This window comes from Pan paniscus, chromosome 6, assembly GCF_029289425.2.
Source record: "Pan paniscus chromosome 6, NHGRI_mPanPan1-v2.0_pri, whole genome shotgun sequence".
Classification (NCBI taxonomy): Eukaryota; Metazoa; Chordata; class Mammalia; order Primates; family Hominidae; genus Pan; species Pan paniscus.
In genome coordinates this window covers 140165431-140187772 of record NC_073255.2, presented here as the reverse complement: position 1 = coordinate 140187772, position 22342 = coordinate 140165431, and the positions used below count along the sequence as shown (strand labels likewise).

The following is a 22342-nucleotide window of genomic DNA, read 5'->3' as shown; positions in this document are numbered from 1 at the left end:
GGTCAAGCGATTCTTATGTCTGAGCCACCTGAGTAGCTGGGACCACAGGCATGTACCACCACGCCCAGCTAGTTTTTGTATTTTTAGTAGAAACCAGGTTTTGCCATATTGGCCAGGCTAGTCTTGAACTCCTGACCTCAAGTGATCCTCCCAGCTCGGCCTCCCAAAGTGCTGGGATTACAAGCATGAGCCACCATGCCCAGCCTACACCTGAATTTTTTAAAGCATATGCTTAAGAAAACAAAAATGTCTATGCAGAAATACACCAAAATGTTAAGAGTCATTGTCGTTGGTTAGGGGCACTTTGGCTAATTCTTAAAATAATTATTTCAAGCCGGGCTCAGTGGCTCACACCTGTAATCCCAGCACTTTCGGAGGCCGAGGTGGGTGGATCACCTGAGGTCAAGAGTTTGAGACCAGCCTGGCCAACATAGTGAAACCTTGTTTCTACTAAAAATACAAAAAAATAGCTGGGCATGGTGGCGGGCACCTGTAACCCCAGTTACTCCGGAGGCTGAGGCAGGAGAATCGCTTGAACCCGGGAGGCGGAGGTTGCAGTGAGCCGAGATCGTGCCATTACACTCCAGCCTGGGCAACAAGAGCAAAACTCCGTCTCAAAAAATAATAATAATAAATAAATCAGTTTCTCTATAATTTTCACATTGAATAAGCATATATTTTACTGTGGGAGAAAAGATTCTAATATTAGCCTTATGATTTTAGAAATGGTCTACATGTAGCTCATCTTTATTTTTGGTGCATAAAGTGACAAATTATCTCAATCTGACTGGTTTTGTAGATAAAGCAATGGTTTTAAAACATCACCCAGACAAACGGAAAGCAGCTGGTGAACCAATAAAAGAAGGAGATAATGACTACTTCACTTGCATAACTAAAGGTAAGAAAATGCTTTAGAGTCAGGAATTTCTAATAGTAATTGTTATTTATTAATTGCTGGGATTGGGTTTCTTATGCATACTGTAGTTCATTCAACTATCCTTTGACATTTTAAAACATTTTAGTTATATCAAGTTCTTTCTAATCATCACCCCAGAGCCTCACGACACAAAGTGAGGTTTCCCCAGCCAGCAGCATCAGCAACACCTGGCAGCTTATTAGAAATGCAGTCTCAGGCCCTGCCCCAAACCTACTGATTAAAATCTGCATTTTAACAGGATCCCCAGGTGATTCTTATCAGAAGCTCATCCTACAGTTAATTCATGTAAGTGTTCTATTTAATGATGAGAATACTAAGATTTTTTTTTTTTTCGTTTCAGATGCTTTATGGGACTAAACTGTTCCTTAGATGTTTTGCTAGCCTAGTTTAAATCAAGAAGTTGATTATATCCTAGTACAGACCCTACAGTTACTTATTGCTATTTACATACACATCACTAAGCAAATTAATGTAGGTTACCACCATTTCTAAATGTTTCCTTAAATGTGATTTTACACTTTGATGCTAATTTTTGAACAGTTGTATGCACACCGTTCATATTTACTCTTTGCCAGTTCTCTTACACAGTGCTCCAGAAGCCTAAGATCCTTCGATCTTTTACAACCTTGGGATCTAACAATTAACTTACTAGCTATTTCTTTTTCCCCAGAGTCATCTTTTCTCTTGAGGGGTGGGTGATATTTATTGTTTTGTCACTTGTCTACTAGAAAAATAAAGAAGGAGTTAAGTCCAGTTATATCCAGTAGTGCTAAAGCTGTTGTTACCTAAATTAAATCCTCCCCAACCTGCAAACAAAATTTTCAAATATGAAAATTAATGACTTCTATGTTTTAAGGAGGGAAATACTTGTTTTCTTGCAGAAAAAAATAGGTAAAGTTATGGTGATGTGATCTTAACAATTTTTTTCTCAGCTTATGAAATGTTATCTGATCCAGTGAAAAGACGAGCATTTAACAGTGTAGATCCTACTTTTGATAACTCAGTTCCTTCTAAAAGTGAAGCAAAGGATAATTTCTTCGAAGTGTTTACCCCAGTGTTTGAAAGGAATTCCAGGTAAGTTAAGGCATCCCTTTTGATCATAGTGCCCTGTTGGCTTGTTTATTGTAGTCTTCCAGGTTTCTGCTCTTTCCCTCTGATAATAGTTTCATTTATAGATTATTTCCACTGTCTCTTCCTCCTCCTCCTCCTTCTCTGCAATATTCAGCCCTTCTGGTGAACTTAACTGTTCTCATTTATATTGCTTTCTAAACAGAAGTTCTACATTTCCATAGTAAAATTTCTGTACAATTTATGGGAAGTTTCTCTTTTAAATTTACTTGGGCTGGGCGCAGTGGTTCACACCTGTAATCCCAGCACTTTGGAAGGCCGAGGTGGACGGATCACCTTAGGTCAGGAGTTCAAGACCAGCCTGGCCAACATGGTGAAACCCCGTCTCTACTAAAATACAAAAATTAGCTGGCTGTGGAGGTGCATGCCTGTAATCCCAGCTCCTCGGGAGGCAGAGACGGGAGTTTTGCTTGAACCCAGGAGACAGTGGTTGCAGTGAGCCGAGGTCATGCCACTACACTGAGCAAGACTCCATCTCAAAAAAAAAAAATTTTTGCTTTGAGAGAAATAACAGTATCTGACTTTTATAGTGTGATTCTTACACTTAGGTGACAGTAATTTTCCATTCTTTGATTTCCTCTTTATCAATCGGTATACTACTCTCTGACTCATTGTCAGTTGAGAAAAGCCTTTGTTCTTTATTTGATCATCTGATTATCATAAGGCTTCTTTGACAAAACATTATTTATAGTTACGATTAAAGCATACGTATTTTATTTCATTAAAGTTTGTTTTAAAATAGTATGTACCAATATTATTTTACATCTTTTTTTTCCATCTGCATTGGCAGGTTCCCTTAAAGCACATCTTGGCTGCACATTGGAATTACCTGGAGAACAGGAAGAACTCCTGATGCCTGAGTTCCACCTGGAAAGATTCTGATTTATTGGTTTGAATTTCTGTGGGGATTTTTAAGGCTCCCAGGTGATTCTACTGTGCAGCCAAATTTGAGAACCACTTTGATTAGCGGTTTGGCGCCGCCTAGTATTTCCGCCATCCTTTCTCCCTTGGATTTCACCTGTTTTTTGGTTTTTTTTTTCCTTTTTTATTTTGAGACAGTATCTTGCTCTCTTGCCAAGGCTGGAGTACAGTGGCACAATCTTGGCTCACCGCAACCTCTGCCTCCCAGGTTCAAGCAATTCTCCTGCCTCAGCCTCCTGAGTAGCTGGGACTACAGGCATCTGCCACCACTAATTTGTGTATTTTTAGTAGAGACGGGGTTTCACCATATTGGCCAGACTGGTCTCAAACTCCTGGCCTCAGGTGATCGCTGGCCTTGGCCTCCCAAAGTGCTGGGATTACAGGCATGAGCCACCGCGCCTGGCCACGTTTGTTTTATAACAGTGCTGAGGTGGTAAAAAGGAGTAGTATATTTTTCTGTGTAATGATTTCACAGAGTAGAAAACATGGATCAGTAGCTGCTTCAGGATCCTTTTCAGCAGTGATCGATGAAGTGCTGAGCCGAGAAATCTGGCTCTAAGGGGAAGGTGGTGGTGGTGATGAGGTGGAAATTAGTTCCCTCTGTGAATATTAACATTTTTAAAGGGCTAGGCCTACAGGTTGTTGTTGTGCTGACTATTTAGGGACAGGAGCTTGGCAAAAGGGGCTAGCTGCCATTTTTTCTAGCCTGCCTAGCAGCTGCTATGGCATTGTATTTTATAGAACTGAAGGTAACCTGTGATTAGAAGTCTGTCCCGTTGTTTCTCTCCTCACCCCAGTCTATCTTTGGCCTCACTTTTCGCACACCTGCATTGTTTCATGCCCCATTGCTGACCTTCCAGCTCCATCTTCGAGTTGTAGAGTTTGTAGGGAAGGGAAATCAGAGGAATTAGTAAAAATTATTGTTTTTAATAAATTAAATTGTTTGTTGAACTGTTGTACATAATTTTTGAAGAATTGTAAGAATATTTCCTTTGATATTTCAGATGGTCAAATAAAAAAAATGTTCCTAAACTTGGTGATATGAATTCATCATTTGAAGATGTAGATATATTTTATTCTTTCTGGTAAGTGAATATACTGTTTGTATGATGCTGTCATTTTTTAAAAGGAAAAGTATTCAATAAGTACTTGATTGTTTATAAATTAATTCAGATGGACAAATTGCAGAACCTTCACTGAACAAAAGCACTCTGTTACCTATGTGATATTTACACTTTTAAGATTTTCAGCCTGTTTTCTATTAATGAGATTTCTAGATATCAAGCACATGATAGTAGTAAAAAATGAAAATTGGGGAGTCATTTGAATAAAAATAAGTACATTTTTATTTAGTTACTTCCTACTAAAAGTACTTGAGTTCATGAGGAAGGAGACAGTGCTATTTGTCTCTGTAACTAATTCACTAATTTTTAATATGCGTAATAGTTAGTGGCCATTTTATATGTGCTACATTTTCTCATCAAATGTCTAGTAAATACAAAAACATAAAATCACATAGAACAAAAATAACAAGATTTAGTTCTATCAGTTGTAATTGCTTTTACCTTCAGAGGATACAAACTGGAGATGAGATAACCACTACTAGGGTTACCTTCAGACTTGACAGACTAGCGAAATTGAAGGCAAGGAAAACTTAAAAATAGGTCTTGGTCGAGCGAAAAACCTAACAAAGAAGAGATAGCAGGGTGGTGTGGTTTTGATTATGGAGTGATATGTGCATTTTAGATTTTCATACCAAATGCAATGTCCTTAAAAAAGGAGAAAGACTTGACCTTAGTTCAATACTAGAAGGGAAGGAAAGGTATCCATTAAAACAAATTCATTCACTTGCATTAAAAAGAATTTTTTTTCATTTATTCTGTCTTGATCATGTATTATTTCTGTCTATATTAGGTATAATTTTGATTCTTGGAGAGAATTTTCTTATTTAGATGAAGAAGAAAAAGAAAAAGCAGAATGGTATGTATGCAAATCATTAATAATGGAAGGTATTTATTTGGTTCTCTGGTATTTGGATGATGTAAAAATTGTCACATAAATTTTCTTTCATATTTTCTCTTTGTACATCTTTTTTAAACAATTTTTTAATATTTTGAAATCCTTTCTCACAAGTTAAACTAGGTGGGCCCAGATCAATAATTGGTTAGGATATGCTTAAGAAATTGCCAAGGAATATAATGTCAGATAGCTCAGTTCAGCAAAATCTTTTTCTTCTGGTTGCTTAACCTAGGTTTTATTAATTTTTTTTTTGTATGTGTGCAGAAATGCTTTTGACATGAATGTGCAAAAAATAACCAAAATTAATATTAAATAGAACCACTGTTTAGGCTGGGCATGCTGGCTCATTCCTGTAATCCTAGCACTTTGGGAGGCTAAGGCGGGCAGATCACCTGAGGTCAGGAGTTCGAGACCAGCCTGGCCAACATGGCGAAACCCTGTCTCTACTAAAAATACAAAAAGTAGCCAGGCATGGTGACAGGCACCTGTAATTCCAGCTATTCCGGAGGCTGAGGCAGGAGACTCACTTGAACCTGGGAGGCAGAGGTTGCAATGAGCCAAAATCACGCCATTGCACTCCAGCCTGGGCGACAAGAGCAAAAGTGTCTCAAAAAAAAAAAAAATCATTGTTTAATGTTAGTAATGACACAGCATTTTAACCTCTAGGATGTTATGTACATATAAATATTTTATAAAATATTGCATTTTCCAGTCATAGCATCTATAAGCAGTAGTTTGTTTCCAATATTTTCTATTTTATAGTCGTGATGAGAGGAGATGGATTGAAAAGCAGAACAGAGCAACAAGAGCACAAAGAAAAAAAGAAGAAATGAACAGAATAAGAACATTAGTTGGTAAGTAGAATTGATTTTTTTTAAGTCCCCTAAATGTTAGAAATTCAAAATGAGATTAACTTTTTCTTTTGCTAGACAATGCATATAGCTGTGATCCAAGGATAAAAAAGTTCAAGGAAGAAGAAAAAGCCAAGAAAGAAGCAGAAAAGAAAGCAAAAGCAGAAGCTAAACGGAAAGAGCAAGAAGCTAAAGAAAAAGTAAGACAACATTTAATGAAGGTGGACTTTAAATGTTTATGAAATCTTTAATCTTCACTTTAATCTTCACATCTATTTTTTTAAAAAACTATAATTCGAAAGCAGAGAATTGGGTGCTACTGTGAATGAATCATGACCAGTTGGTATAATTGAGAGAGATCTTCCTTACCAGCAAGTTTTTATTGAGCAAAAAATTGTGTCATAAGTTCCTTTAATATTATGCTTATTTCTAATATGTCAATTTTACATTTTCTAATAAATGTTTATAGATCTTTACCAGCTGTCTTTCCGAGTTCATCCTTCAGTTTTCAATAAGTTTATGTTGCCTTTTTTCCTAATATAATTTATTAAAAGTTTAAATTTTTAAAATTATAAAACATTTAGGAATTTTACTGTACCTATTAAAATGATTTTACTCCCTTTTTTTAAAGCAAAGACAAGCTGAATTAGAAGCTGCTCGGTTAGCTAAGGAGAAAGAAGAGGAGGAAGTTAGACAGCAAGCATTGCTGGCAAAGAAGGAAAAAGATATCCAGAAAAAAGCCATTAAGAAGGAAAGGCAAAAACTTCGAAACTCATGCAAGGTATATCAGACTGAACAAACACTAGGCACAAGTAAATCAAGTTGCTTATTAAGCAAAAATACTTCTTTTTGTTTGTTTGTTTTTTAGATGGGGTCTCGCTCTGTCGCCCAGGCTGGAGTGCAGTGGCGCGATCTCAGTTCACCGCAATTTCCGCCTCCGGGTTCGAGCGATTCTCCTGCCTCAGCCTCCCGAGTAGCTGGGATTACAGGCGTGTGCCACCACGCCTGGCTAATTTTTTGTATTTTTAGTAGAGACAGGGTTTCGCCATGTTGGCAAAGCTGGTCTTGTACTCCTGACCTCAAGTGATCTCCCCGCCTCGGCCTCCCAAAGTGCTGGGACTACAGGCATGAGCCACTGCACCCAGCCAAAATATTTCTTGGAAAAAAAAAAAATTATTTTTATTTATTTATTTATTTGAGATGGAGTCTCGCACTGTCACCTGGTCTGGAGTGCAATGGCACGATTTTGGCTCACTGCAACCCCCGCCTCCTGGGTTCAAGCAACTCTCCTGCCTCAGACTCCTGAGTAGATGGGATTACAGGTGCCTGCCACCACGCCCGGCTAATTTTTTGTATTTTTAGTTGAGACAGAGTTTCACTGTGTTGGCCAGGCTGGTCTCGAACTCCTGACCTCATGATCCACCCATCTCAGCCTTCCAAAGTGCTGGGATTACAGGCATGAGCCACCTGTGCCCAGCCAAAAAAACTTTTTCTAATTAAGTTTTTGTTATTGTTGTTGTTGAGGCAGGGTCTCAGTCACTCAGGCTGGAGTGCAGTGGCGCCATCTCGGCTCACTGCAACCTTCACCTCCCAAGTTCAAGCCATTCTCATGCCTTGGCCACCCAAGTAGCTGGGATTACAGGTGCATACCACCACACCCAGCTAATTTTTGTATTTTTAGTAGAGACGGGGTTTCACCATGTTGGCCAGGCTGGTCTCGAACTCCTGGCCTCAAGTGATCCCCCTGCCTTGGACTCCCAAAGTGCTAGGATTATAGGCATGAGCCACTGCACCTGGCCAAGCATAAATGTATTTCTTTTCTTTACTATGCAAATGTAACTAAACAAGACAGAGAGAGTCTCCATCTCAAAAAAAAAAAAAAAGAAAGACATGCTGAGATAACTGAAGATATGAATATAGACACAGTTTCAGAATATATATATATATATATATGTGTATATATATATATTTTGAGACAGAGTCTTGCTCTGTCGCCCAGGCTGGAGTGCAATGGCGCAATCTCCGCTCACTGCAAGCTCCGCCTCCTGGGTTCATGCCATGCTCCTGCCTCAGCCTCCCGAGTAGCTGGGACCACGCCCGGCTAATTTTTTGGATTTTTAGTAGAGACGGGGTTTCACTGTGTTAGCCAGGATGGTCTCGATCTCCTGACCTCACGATCCGCCTGCCTCGGCCTCCCAAAGTGCTGGGACAGTTTTAGAATATTAACTTGTTTTTTGGTTTGATAATGGTAAGATGATTACGTTTAGAAAAAAACTATCAGGGTTGAAAACTGAAATATGTACACCTGAAATTTAGAAAAAGTTAAAAACAGCCAGGCGCGGTGGCTCACACCTGTAACCAGCACTTTGGGAGGCTGAGGCGGGTGGATCACGAGGTCAGGAGTTCAAGACCAGCCTGGCCAAAATGGTGAAACCCCGTCTCTACTAAATATAGAAAAAATTAGCCAGGTGTGGTGGCGGGCGCCTGTAATCCCAGCTACTCAGGAGACTGAGGCAGAATAGCTTGAACCTGGGAGGTGGAACTTGCAGTGAGCCGATTTCGTGCCACTGGACTCCAGCCTGGGCGACAGTGAGACTCCGTCTCAAAGAAAAGAAAAAGTTAAAAACATTTACACTGAGATAAAATTATACCTGTTCAGTTGTCATTGTCTGTTTTTTTGAGATGGAGTCTCGCTCTGTCGTCCAGGCTGGAGTGCAGTGGCGTGATCTCAGTTTGCTGCAATTTCCGCCTCCAGGTTCAAGCGATTCTCCTGCCTCAGCCTCCTGAGTAGCTGGGATTACAGCTTTGTAATTATGTTGATGGATGTATTTTTGAGTGTAGATGTAATTTTTGTGTTTGTGCTTTTAGACCTGGAATCATTTTTCTGATAATGAGGCAGAGCGGGTTAAAATGATGGAAGAAGTGGAAAAACTTTGTGATCGGCTTGAACTGGCAAGGTATACCTATGGAACTGCTATTGAAGTCTTCACTTGAGCTTAGGATAAAGTTTCATTTCTTCTTTTTTTTTTTCTTTAGCTTACAGTGCTTGAATGAAACACTCACATCATGCACAAAAGAAGTAGGAAAGGCTGCTTTGGAAAAACAGGTAATAGAAGAACACGTCACCCCTACCTATATGTAGCATTTAATTCTGCTTTGACCTGTTTCTTCACCTAATATATAAGTCACCAAGTGCAGGGAGTATCTGATTTCTCTTTATGTTTCCCACTGTTTTGTTGTTGTTGTTTTATGTGTTTGGTTTTTTGGTTTTTTGTTTTGAGACAGAGTCTTGCTCTGTCGCCCAGGCTGGAGTGCAGTGGCACGATCTTGGCTCACTACAACCTCCGCCTCCCGGGTTCAAGTGATTCTCCTGCCTCAGCCTCCTGAGTAACTGGGATTATAGGCGCACAACACCACACCTGGCTAATTTTTGTATTTTTGGTAGAGACAGGGTTTCACCATGTTGGTCAGGCTGGTCTTGAATTCTTGACCTCATGATCTGCCCATGTAGGCTTCTCAAAGTGCTGGGATTATAGGTGTGAACCACCACGCCCAGCCTGTTTTTGTTTTTGTTTTTGAGATGGAGTCTCTCTCTGTCACCCAGGCTGGAGTGCGGGTGGGATTACAGGTGTGTGCCACCATGCCCGGCTGATTTTTGTATTTTTACTAGAGACAGGGTTTCGCTGTGTTGGCCAGGCTGGTCTCAAACTCCTTAACTCAAGTGATCCGTCCGCATTGGCCTCCCAAAGGATTACAGGCATGAGCCACCATGCCCAGTCTGCATTTTGTTTATGTAGTAAGGTGCTGTTGTTGATTTAAGTTGGATTAGATGTTTATGGTTTTTACCATACTTAGTGTTTGATTTGTGGTATCTATCACAATCATAGCTTTTGCAAAATCATATTAGAAAAAAATAATTGTTTTGATTATTCCTTGAGTATTTTCATAGGGTAATAACAGTTAGAACCAAAAGAGATCTTTGTTCTGTCTAGTCTATACCTTTTATTTTACAGATAAGAAAACAGGCCCAGAAATTCAATTCAATTCAACAAGTATTAGTACCTACTATATATAGCACTATGCCTAGGTTCTTTTGGAGAAATGCCTAATGCTGTTGCACCACAAAGGACATGCTGAGAAGAACCTGAGAAGAACCTTAAGGACCAAAAGATGGAGAGCCCATAGTAAATGCGGTGTAGGATAGGAAGGGCCACAAGTTTTAGTGACCAGGGAAGGCTCAGTGTAGTTTGAACCAGCCTGAAAGGAAGGACAGAGTTAAAATGAAGGTCAGAAGAATACCACAAACTATAATATAGAAGTAGAAGTATAAAGTATGGTTCAGCCTGGGCAACATAAACAAAATCTCTACCGAAAATACAAAAATTAACTGGCATGGTGTCGTGTACCTGTAGTCCCAACTTCTCAGGAGGCTGAGGTTAGAGGATTACCTGAGCCTGGGAGGTCACAGCTGCAGTGAGCTATGATCACGTCGGTGCACTCCAACCTGGGCAACAGAGCGAGACTTTGTCTCAAAAAACACACACACAAAAAAAATGTTATGGGGAAATGGAGTGGGAAACAAAATCAGTTAGGAAAAGCAGAACCAATGATCAGGTTTTTAATACCTTGTTGACTAGTTTCCATTACTGCAAATCTTTGATTAACAGAAGGTTCAACATTGTACTACTAATCTGACGTTTGTGGATAAGGTGCATCAGATAGATGTAACTAGTTACAAGAATCTTATTTAAGAACCTGCACTATGAGCGTGGTGGCTCATGCCTATAATCCGAGCACTTTGGGAGGCCAAGGCAGACAGATCCCCTGAGGTCAGGAGTTTGAGACTAGCCTGGCCAACAGGATGAAACCCCATCTCTGTTAAAAATACAAAAATTAGCTGGGCATGGTGGCAGGCATCTGTAATCCCAGCTACTTGGGAGGCTGAGGCAGGAGAATCACTTCAACCTAGGAGGCGGAGGTTGCAGTAAGCAGAAATCACACCACTGCACTCCAGCCTGGGCGACAGAGTGAGACTCCGCCTCAAAAGAAAGAAAGAAAGAAAAAGAACCTGCACTATGAACGTGATGATGGGAATCAAAAAAATTTTTCAAGGTTAGCATTATTGGGACTTTACTGGTTCTAAGGGATTGAAGGGGAGAAATGAGCCAAAGATGACTCTAAGATAGCAGCTGACAGAAGCAACAAGGGCAAATAAAGGTTCTTTTTTTACTTGTGCATGTTTGAAGGTAGTCTAGAAGGAACAATGTAAATGGTAGAGCTTCAAAATAAAAGAGGCCATTTTGCTATGCCTTCACCTTTTGGTAGAGAATAAATGAGATTGTCTGCAGAAAGGGTGAATATGAGTTTGAAGAGGTTTGAAATGGCCTTGTGGATGAATAACTCATTGACCCACAGACTTGTCAATTAGTGTCCAAGGCTAATGGAAGTCACATGACATGAGTACTGGGAAAATCAGGCAGGCTGTGGGCAGTTCTTGGTCCCTCAGGCAGACCTATGCAGACTGGAAGCCAGAGTGAAAAGCTGGTGCTTCTTTTTGGGTTGGCCTGAGAGGAGTATGGGGTCAGAGTGAGAATGACATTGAGAGTTGAGGACCACAAAGCCCTGGCCAGGAAGAGAGTGTAGAATAGCAATACAATATACTTCTAAGCCCCTGACTTATGATATTTGTGCAGATAGAAGAAATAAATGAGCAAATCAGAAAAGAGAAAGAGGAAGCTGAGGCTCGTATGCGACAAGCATCTAAGAACACAGAGAAATCAACTGGTGGAGGTGGAAATGGAAGTAAAAATTGGTCAGAAGATGATCTACAATTACTAATTAAAGCTGTGAATCTGTTCCCTGCTGGAACAAATTCAAGGTACTGGTTTTAATGAAACTTTTCTTCAACTCACACTGGAGCCTGGAGATAATGTAGACAGACTCCAAATAGCAGCACTTGTTATCACAGAAACTTGCAGACATAAATTCTGTGCCACAGTAGAAAAGTGTGAAAAGTGAGGTGCATTTTGAAGCTGTCAGTCTTACCCATTGCATCAGTACACATGCACATATACATATGACAGAATACTTGTTTCTCAGGAAATTGAAGATCATGAGACAAGTCTTGACTTATGTTGGCTTACTCTGTCATGGCTTGTGCTAGGGATTAGGTTTTCTGTAGTTTTTCTTTTACAGTCTTGCTCTTTGTTTTTTCCCACCTCAAGCTGGAGCTTGAGTTTAACTCCAAGAAAGCCCTAGAGATCCAGCGTCCCTAATTCTATAGATGAAACCGAGGCTGTTTTCAGAATGATTGATCTTCTGAAGAAATGTATTAAACTGGCAGTATACACAAATAAGTGGTTTTATTTATGTTGATTTGTACACCGAATCTGTAAGATGTATGGACTTAAAACCAATATTATCATTGATTTAAACACATGAAAAGCAAAAACCGTAGTCCAGGCAACAGGAATTTATAGTAGCAGCATAATTAGACCACCAATCTGAGCTCATTCTGTACATACTATAACCTTTCTGCAGTAAAAATCTAATGGTTTTTGTCGTTTCATTTTGTTTTTCCTTACTACTATTCACATTATTGTATAATATATCCTATCAGATGGGAAGTTATTGCTAATTACATGAACATACATTCTTCCTCTGGAGTCAAAAGAACTGCCAAAGATGTTATTGGCAAAGCAAAGAGTCTCCAAAAACTTGGTGAGTTTTGAGAAGTCCATTTGTTACTTTAAACACCTATTTTAAAAATAACTTATGCAATTTAATGAAAGATTAAATGAGATGATCTGTTAAGTATTAAATTTTTTTCATTTCTCAGACCCTCATCAAAAAGATGACATAAATAAAAAGGCATTTGATAAGTTTAAAAAAGAACATGGAGTGGTACCTCAAGCAGACAACGCAACGCCTTCAGAACGATTTGAAGGTAAATTTTGCTTTTCTAAACGTAGAAAATGCTAGGCATGTATCTGTGCTGCTTGGATGTACAAGACTTAGGGTCTATGTTCAGAATGATAGGGAAATAAAATGTTTAGCAGACTGGAAGCTGTAAGCAAACATTTCCAGGGCAAAGATTGACTTCACCTAACCATTAAAAATGGAGAATTGCAGTTGTTCCATTTCAGATGCCATTAGAGAAGGGGGCTGTTTGTTTTGCTTACCAGGTTTTACAAATCAGTGTTAGAGGATATTATTGGGACTAAAGAATAGTGTTTTATCGGGATAATTGCTTGATTTTGAGAAATGTACTGTAATTATATAAGAAAATGTCCTTATGTTTAAGGAAAAACACGGAAGTGTTAAGGAATAAAGAGGCATCATGTCTGTAACTTATGGTTCAAAGTATGTCTGTACATATAGGTAAAAATAATTAGCAAATATGAAAATGTTCACATTTGGGGAATGTAGGCCGAGTATACAGGGATTCTTTCTACTCCTCTAAAATTATTTCAAAATAAAATGTTAAAAATTGTTAGGGTTCAAAACCAGCCTGGGAAACATAAGAAGACTCAAAAAAAAAATGTTAGGGTTTGATATTATCTTGGGTGTTGTGATTACTCTAGACCAATGCTTTTCATGTTACAAATCATGACCCATCACTGGGTCATGAAGTCAATTTAGTGTGTTGAATAGAAAATGAGTGTTACACCCATTATATGGGTGGGTATACTTGTGAAACTCTTGATCACGTGTGTCTTTGTTTGGGATGTGATATAATTTTTTTTCTTGCTATGACAAGGTTTGAAAGCAGTTTATGTGGAAAAAGTTCTTTCACTTCATGTTTTGTGAGCCACCAATCCTTTCTTAAACTAATCGCAGAAAGATGCTTTTGGATTAATAGACTTGACTATACATAAGCTGTTTCTTTCTTCTAAGAGTCCCAGTTTTACCTATATTCTTTAATCTTGCTTATTATCCCAAAATTTCAACTTAAAGATATGAGACTTACAGTGTTATATAGGGGAGGAAAATCATTGCAAAAATCAGCAGTGACTTGTTTGGCTGAGTTAGGCATTATTTCGGTTCTTTTAATAAAGGTAAGTAACAAGGCAGGGTTTCAGAACACCTGAAAGACACTTCTTTATAAAGGAGTTTATTCTCCTGCACCTTTATCTCCACAAAATACAACAGGTATTAGCACACTAGTCTCAACTCTTTCTTAGGGGGACTTGTTTCCATGTTGGAGGGAGGTGGGCCCTGATATTTGTCCAATCTGCTTTCTGTGAGGAGAGGTGACCCTGTGAAGGCAAGAGTGACTGGCAGTAGTGCTATGTGGGTATGACTCCTTTGCCTCTTTTATGGAAATGGGAAGGCTCCTTCCTCTTCAGTTGTACCATTAAACAGCAAGCTGGCACCATTTTTTGAATAGTGATTTCTCATAGGAGTTTTGCAACAGTACGTTTAATTTATTTTGGTATTGTGAAGTAACTGGAGAACAGCAGGAAATACTGCCATGTCACTTCCATCTTTTTTCCAAGAGAGGAAATAAAATCTATGGTATTTAGGGCTTTAAACCAATACAAGGAAATTCAACAAAAGACTTATTAGAACTTAAAAGCTACCTTCAAAAAAGCTTCTTAGGCACCTTAGGTACCATCAAATATTATACAAATTCTCTGCTTTGTTTTGAATAGGTGGTGGTTTTGTTTTGTTTTTTCCTTCTTTAATGGGAAGGAACTTTGGTTTCTAGGCTTAACTTTTAACAGATCTCACAGGCCGCAGTTTCTAGTAGTAGTCAGGCTACTGGTAGTATTAGTCTGTGTTGTCACTGCATAGTCTGAAATAACTAAATTGCCAGAAGTCCATTAACTTAACCAAATCAGCTTTCTACCACTTAACATTCTACTTTTACCTACACAAGTGGACTGTGTAATACTTAACATCCTTAAGAAATATATTTGTTTCTGACACACATCTTAGATGTTTTCTGAAATATACAAGGTTTAGTTGAAGAACCACAATAGCAGTTATTGGAAGTGTTCAGCATCGGCTCCCAAGATTTTAGCAGATGTGACGAAGAGAACACCACACTACAACACAATCTAATTTCAGCTTGCCTCTCCAGCACTGGTACCTTGGGCAGGAAGTAGATTTATCAGAACTCTTAATGAATTGTGGTTGTGTTTTTGAGTCCAAGAGTCCAACAGTACTATAAATTTAAATATGGCTTTTTACCAGTCTGGTGAGTGTATTACATTGATTTTTAAGAGATAAACAGTACAAGGTAGATCTTTACTATTGTGTTTTAAAAGCCTTTGAGATTTTATTTTCTGGGATGTGAGCCATCTGAAATTTTTTCTCTTATTAACACTCAGAGGGCTATATGTATCTCTCATCTCTACAAGTTTATTTTCAAAATGACACATCCCAGATTGAAATGGGCACTTAGCGAACACTTGTGGACCACAAGACTTGTCTGGGAACATGTTCAAAGACAGTTTTCAAATAAAATTTTTTCTTAAACAGGTCCATATACAGACTTCACCCCTTGGACAACAGAAGAACAGAAGCTTTTGGAACAAGCTTTGAAAACATACCCAGTAAATACACCTGAAAGATGGGAAAAAATAGCAGAAGCGGTGCCTGGCAGGACAAAGAAGGACTGCATGAAACGATACAAGGTTGCAGACTTAAGCGTTTATAGATTGTTGTATTTTAAATTGTAGCTTGGGTGATATAGCTCATATTTTATGTCTATTAAGTGGTTAATAATATAGTGCTTATTTCAAAACCAGTAGTTATGGGGCCAATATTATTAGGAAGAAATAGGCAACCTTAGAAACTTTCTAGGCCCTGGCAGATACTGAAATCAGTATATTTAGTACTATCTATCTTAGTTGCTTGAATTCTTTACACCAAACACTAGATTAAAATGTCTGTTTTTAAATCACAACTTCTTAAATCACACCTTTCTCCCTTCCTAGGAACTTGTCGAGATGGTAAAAGCAAAGAAAGCTGCTCAAGAACAAGTGCTGAATGCAAGTAGAGCCAAGAAATGACAATCTTTGTTGTGTGTGCATTTTTATAATAAACTGAAAATACTGTAAACATTTTCATTCTTAAAATTATACTTATGGTAATAATTTGAAAGTATGCTGCTTCCAACATAATTTCTCAGAGAACAAAGACTGACCATTAATACAAAACAACCTTCAGAGGGGTAGTCTTTTTATCCTTTGAAAGTATGATACAGTATTTAATTCAAATTTCCAAATGTATATACATGTTCATTTTTATTTTTTTCTAGCTCTGTTTTATAAATACATGTGTTCAAACAATCTTGATTAGGAGCATTTTAATCACGAAGCCAACACATGTTACTGTGTATCTGTTTAAAATCTGGTAGTTGCTTAATGGGACCTAAGGATTAAAAAGAAGAGTTAATTAAAAGTACTTGGCCAACTTTTTGCATAGAAGAAAAGAAGCCAGGCTTACCAACAGCAGCAATAGCTGGACTCCTATTATAAATGTATTTGGTACATACTTCTCGAATTGTCTCAGCATTCACAGCCTGAAATATGGAAGACACTGTCATTCAGCTGTTTGTAGTAAAAACAAAGTCTATACCTGGAACTTTTTAAAACTAAAGCAAGATGAAAGATACATATTCTCAGCTTTTGTAACAAGGATCTTTTTACACATGACCCAATAGTAACTCAGGACTACTTACATCAATTCTTGCTTCAAGCTCAGGGATGGGAATCCTTCTATTATAGCATAACATTTGCCTACCAATATCTTCACAAATTGGAGTTGAACCTGTTTAAAGAGAAGGAAAAATTAACTATTGGAATACAGATCAACCATATGAAAACAGAACCTATATCTTTATTTTTACCATCAAGCTGCAACAACATGTTTGTTTTCAGAAGATTTCTGGCTCGTGCAACCTCACTTTCTGTGACACTTGTACAGAGTCGCATCCTAAAAAACGTGGAAAAACAGTAGTAGTTGGAAAATGTTGTATTTCATGAGTTAATGACCTAAGAATGATGATGCCATCTTCTACACAAAACATACAGGTGATTACAATTTAATTCCAATGCTAAGCAAAAGCTGAAATGATTATTTTCCCCAGTATTAATTTCTCAAAAATGATACATAAACATGCCTAATTACACATTAGCAGACAAAGGCTTTATACAAATGGGCTGATCACATTTTCAGAAATGCTATAAGCATCTTGAGACTTCATGAGTCCTCATCTGTTGGAGTCTGATATGCTATGGGTTAAGTCAGTGGGTCATTCATTGGTTTCTGAAAACAATGAGTAGAGTCTAACTTAAATCTAATTTTTAACAATAATTACATCCTAGTTGACTAGATTTAGAAAGATGTAAACCAATTAAGAGTAGTAGAGGAAAGGAACCAGAGCTAAATGTTTTCCAAGAAGCTGCGAGCCTTTCTGCCCATCTACCGACTCAATATACTTTGTTTTCTTTTAGCAGTGGCAACTTCAGATTTACTTTCCCTTCAACCAGATTACTTTCAGAGATATTTTCCAAACAACTTCCAGTTGGCTTTTAAACTTTTAGGATCATCTTTCTGAATTAACCTGCTTCTGAAAGATTAAAACTTTCAGCCAGGTGTGGTGGCTCACGCCTGTAATCCCAGCACTTTGGGAGGCTGAGAAGGGTGGATCTCCTGAGGTCAGGAGTTCAGGACTAGCCTGGTCAACATGGTGAAACCCCATCTCTACCAAAAATACAAAAAATTAGCCAGGCATCGTGGGCATGGTGGTGCGCCTGTAATCCCAGCTATTCGGGAGGCTGAGGTGGGAGAATGGCTTGAACCTGGGAGGCGGAGGCTGCAGTGAGCCGAGATGGCGCAACTACACTCCAGCCTAGGCAACAGAGCAAGACCTCATCTCAAAAAAAAAAAAAAAAAAAAATCTATAGTATAAATCAGCTTCACATCTTGAGACTTAGGAAAAACCAACTGCAACCTTTAAAAACATGGCAACTACTGTTTATCTAGGTCTCTTAATTAAAAGGTAAAATTACCATAAATCACAAATAAAAAACTAGTTTAAAACGAATTAAAGGCAAAATTTAAATTACTTAAAGCTATTTTCTCACCATTCTTTTTGAACAACATGTAGCATGTCTGCAACAGTGGATGGTTCACAAACCATATACAGTCCCCATAATCCTGTATCTGTGTAGGAAGTGTTGAAAGACTGAAAGCTATGGCAAAGATTGCCATGACAAGTGAGCTGGGCCAGCTTGCTAGATAAATTCTGCAAGGAAAAAAAAATTCCAAGAGAATTTTAATTATACATGTCCAAAATACAGAAAGAAAAATGGAGTGTGTGGAAAATAGTGAATATCCTTAGAGGCTGTTTCCTAGTTTTATTCAAAATCTCAGTAGTAGAGTTAAAATTCAGTATGACTAAGAATTGTGTTTATTATCTCACTTACCCAGTGCACCCCCTGGAGAAATTCATGTTATAAAAGCAATGAGTCCTTATAATTAATGTAGTAGCTATACCTACTTCTAAAACTAGATGGCTATTATCAACCCAATTTCTAGGACTCTTGGCTACATACGCTTAAAGATTCAAAGTTATATTGCATATGAAGCTTCAGATTATTTAGATGAAATGTATTTTGGAGATATCTATGAGTAAAGACAAATCTATACAATGTGTTTTGAAATAATTCCAACTTACAAAAAAGTTGCAAAAACAGTACAGAGAATTTCATTTATCTAGATTCCCTGTTATTTTACCATGTTTGCTTTATTCTCTTTATACAAGTTTTTTCAACTGAGTTTTAGATGTGATGCTTCTTGCCCCAAATACTTTAGTATGTACTTGTGAAAAACAAGGAAATTAATGTTCTTACATCACCTTGGTATAGTTCCTCAGTATCTGTGGAGAATTGGTTCCCAGATCCCTGTGGATACCAAAATCCACAGATGCTAGAGCCCTCATGTAATATGGTATATGTAATATTTGCATATAAGCACATTCTCCTGTATACTTTAAATCATCTCTAGATAAATACCCAATCCATGTAAATGCTATGTAAATAGTTGTTATACTATATTGTTTAGTAAGTGACCAAAAAAAAAGTCCATACATGTTTAGTACAGATGCAACCATCCATTTGTTCCCCAAAATTTTCCACCTATGGTTGGTTGAATCCACGGATATGGAACCCACAGATATAGAGGGCCTACTGACTATTAAAATTAGGATATTAACATTGATATAGTACTTCTAGCTAATTCTTCTGTCCTTATTCAAATTTTGCCACTAATAAACTTTGTGGCAAAGAAAAAAAGAAACTTTTTCTGGCCCACATGCAATCCAGGATCAGTTTATATTTTTAAGTCAGAATTCACAGTACAAGACTCTATTCTGCCACTTTAAAAAAGGATTCTTACAAAGAACTTATATTTAAGAAAACATGATAATCTTCCATCTGTTATGGAAAATTTCTTTTAAAATCACTTACCATTCCTCCCCCAAAAGAGCGATCCCAGTTGCCAATCAGCGTGTTTGCAACCATGAGACAGATTGTATCTGGATGTGCCCAACCAACAGCTTCAACAGCTATTGCAAGGTGCGCCAAAGGCATCTTGTCATCCCTCACACGAATCTAGTTAAGATAAAGCAGGAGGACCTCTAGTTAAGATTAATATTATATAACATGCTTATTAACAAGGAAAAAATCACCAGTCCCATTAACTGCAAAGTTAAAATGCACACCAGGACTCTATTTTGATTTTTTAACTATCAGGCCTCATTACATTGTTGAGTTTAATCTAGAAGAATTAAGACTAAATTAGGGAAAAATTAGTTTTCCCAAAGCATTTTACCACAGACAGGCACCACATGGTTTACCTGGTCAAAAAGGGTTGCATCATTTCACTGGTAGAAATCAATCCTTTGTGTTTGTCAATCTGAATTTGTCTTTTTCTTTCTTTTTTTTTGAGACAGAGTCTCACTCTGTCGCCCAGCCTGGAGTGCAGTGGCACCATCTCGGCTCACTGCAACCTCGGCCTCCCATGTTCAAGCAATTTTGCCTCAGCCTCCCGAGTAGCTGGGACTACAGGCATGCACCACCACGCCCAGCTAATTTTTGTATTTTTAGTAGAGACGGAGTTTCACCATGTTGGTGAGGCTGGTCTCAAACTCCTAACCTCAAGTGACACACTCGCCTCAGCCTCTCCAAGTGCTGGGATTACAGGCGTAAGCCACCGCGCCCGGCCTCAATCTGAACTTTTCTATTGAAATGTCATATTGACGTTACAGGTTTATTTTTGTACTGCCAATGCTACAGTTCTAGGCAGCTGCCAATATCAGGGCATTTTCCAGATACTACTTTGAGCATCATCCTCAACATGGCAAACTAAGCAGCTAGTGGGGCTTAAAGCTAGTTGATAACTAGTAGATCCCCTGCAAGTTCTGGCTCTAACAGTTACTACCCCCTCCCAAAACATACTGTGGGCAAAACTGAGCCAAGAGTAAACCTGAAGTGAAAGTCAAAATACGGGGTTTAAAAGATTACTTCCAGATATTACAATATGTAAATTGGCATAGTGCCAAAGAAAAAGCACAAAAAGACCAAATTATAAACTGCTCTTAAAAACTTTGCTTCCTTTCAGACTAGAATGGAGAAATTTAAAAACAAAACAAAAAAAACCTTGCTTCCTTAGGAAAGAAAAATAGGTGGTTAAACAATACGGAAGAGGAAGGAATGTAAGCAAATGAGTACATCCTCTTCCCTTTTCCTATTATTCCATTCTTTTCCTACTGGAAATATGCACATTTTGTTTACTTATGTGTAAATACAACACAAGGAATCCAAAAGGCTAAATACTAGCTGGAAGGCTTGCCCTACCTCACTTCCTGTGAATTTGCAGGGAGGCAGAGCTGGTATTTCTCCTTTGTGTGTGCATAAAGAGTCACCGAAATGAAACTTTGCTAAGTCAAGCAATTCATCATGGGAAACACCTAAATTGAAAGAAAATATTTTCACATGTATCTAGCAGCAATATAGTTTACAATAAACCCTAGGTGGTATAATGTGATGTACATTACACATGAACTATCTACACTCACTAAAAGCCATTATTTAAGAGTAAGCTCACATAGCACACCTATTTCCTTGGTGTTGCAAAGCTTGAGGTTGCACAGCTTTCTCATTTTGTAGAGCAAATGACAGTTTTCATCAACAGACCAATGGATTCACAGCTAAGAATAAGACAACTTGAAAACTCCACGTTTTACAAAATCATTTTCTATTAAATTATAAAAACCTCTGGGATCCAAACTAGCAAAAAATGCCAATTTAAAAAAAAAAAATTTTTTAGTGGAAAATACAAATATGGGCTCTATCTAATTTTTAAAAAGCTGGAGCTGGGCATGGTGGCTCACGCCTATAATCCCAGTTCTTTAGGAGGCTGAGGTGGGAGGATCATTTGAGTTCAGGAGTTCAAGACCAGCCTGGACAACATAGCAAGACTCTGTCTCAATAAAATACATTTTAAAAGCCGGGTGCCATGGCTCACACCTGTAATCCTGGCACTTTGGGACGTCAAGGTGGGCAGGTCACTTGAGATAAGGAGTTCAAGACCAGCCTGGCCAATATGGTAAAACCCTGTCTCTACTAAAAATACAAAAATTAGCTGGGCATGGTAGCAGGCGCCTGTAATAATCCCAGCTATTCAGGAGGCTGAGGCAGGAGAACTGCTTGAATCTAGGAGGCGGAGTTTGCAGTGAGCTGAGATCACACCACTGCACTCCAACTTGGGTGACAGAGCAAGACTCTGTCTCTAAAATAAATAAAATTAAATAAATAAATAAAAGAAAGCTGGATACACAGATATACTTTATTCTCCATGCTCTGCTATCAGAACTCAGGAACAGGGCCCGGTGTGGTGGCTCACGCCTGTAATCCCAACACTTTCGGAGGCTGAGGCAGGCGGATCACCTGAGGTCAGAGGTAGAGGTAGACCAGCCTGACCAACATGGAGAAACCCCATCCCTACTAAAAATACAAAATTAGTCAGGTGTGATGGCGAATGCCTGTAATCCCAGCTACTCAGGAGGCTAAGGCAAGACAATCAGTTGAATCCGGAAGGCGGAGTTTGCGGTAAGCCAAGATGATGCCACTGTACTCCAGCCTGGGCAATAAGAGCAAAACTCCATCTCAAAAAAAAAAAAAAAAAGAACTCAGGAACAAAATAGTGTCATCTAAATTTCTGAATACATCAATAGGTATCCAAATGCAAAAACTCAGGAATTACTTAGACTCTATATCCCTTACTTGAGACCCAAATTAAGATTCTTTAACTTAATTTACAATTAAAATGTTAAATTATAATTTTATAATAAATGAAGCTAGGATACAAAAAACTATTTGGCAAATAAAAGCTATACATCCTGATGATTAGCCTAGAAGAGATAAATGGTAGCCAAGACATAATTCAGAGGTCAGCAGAAACTTAAAACTGG

At 38.3% G+C, this 22342-nt stretch overlaps 2 protein-coding genes across 7 annotated transcripts in view; one reads left to right on the top strand and one right to left on the bottom strand.

Annotated features, from left to right (window-relative positions):
* The window catches only part of DNAJC2 (DnaJ heat shock protein family (Hsp40) member C2), a 32164-nt gene extending 16240 nt beyond the window's left edge, over positions 1–15924 (top strand). For 2 of the 3 annotated variants that reach the window (XM_034964696.3, XM_003825717.6), the window contains exons 4-17: positions 800–898; positions 1870–2011; positions 3991–4071; positions 4901–4966; positions 5768–5859; positions 5935–6056; positions 6488–6637; positions 8725–8813; positions 8893–8962; positions 11550–11734; positions 12476–12576; positions 12695–12802; positions 15343–15497; positions 15801–15924. In XM_034964696.3, the coding sequence (XP_034820587.2) occupies positions 800–898; positions 1870–2011; positions 3991–4071; positions 4901–4966; positions 5768–5859; positions 5935–6056; positions 6488–6637; positions 8725–8813; positions 8893–8962; positions 11550–11734; positions 12476–12576; positions 12695–12802; positions 15343–15497; positions 15801–15875 (1535 nt within the window). In that variant the 3' untranslated portion in view covers positions 15876–15924. Of the gene's footprint in view, positions 1–799; positions 899–1175; positions 1223–1869; positions 2012–3990; positions 4072–4900; positions 4967–5767; positions 5860–5934; positions 6057–6487; positions 6638–8724; positions 8814–8892; positions 8963–11549; positions 11735–12475; positions 12577–12694; positions 12803–15342; positions 15498–15800 lie in introns of those variants that run through there. The other variant, XM_055114777.2, reaches the window with a different exon arrangement.
* The window catches only part of PMPCB (peptidase, mitochondrial processing subunit beta), a 36589-nt gene that overhangs the window by 5369 nt on the left and 8878 nt on the right, over positions 1–22342 (bottom strand). For 2 of the 4 annotated variants that reach the window (XM_034964698.3, XM_034964699.3), the window contains exons 7-12: positions 20727–20839; positions 19338–19481; positions 17955–18115; positions 16715–16800; positions 16547–16635; positions 16312–16387 (exon numbers count right to left, since the gene is read on the bottom strand). In XM_034964698.3, the coding sequence (XP_034820589.1) occupies positions 16312–16387; positions 16547–16635; positions 16715–16800; positions 17955–18115; positions 19338–19481; positions 20727–20839 (669 nt within the window). Of the gene's footprint in view, positions 1–16042; positions 16388–16546; positions 16636–16714; positions 16801–17954; positions 18116–19337; positions 19482–20726; positions 20840–22342 lie in introns of those variants that run through there. The other 2 variants (XM_003825718.6, XM_063606318.1) reach the window with 2 other exon arrangements.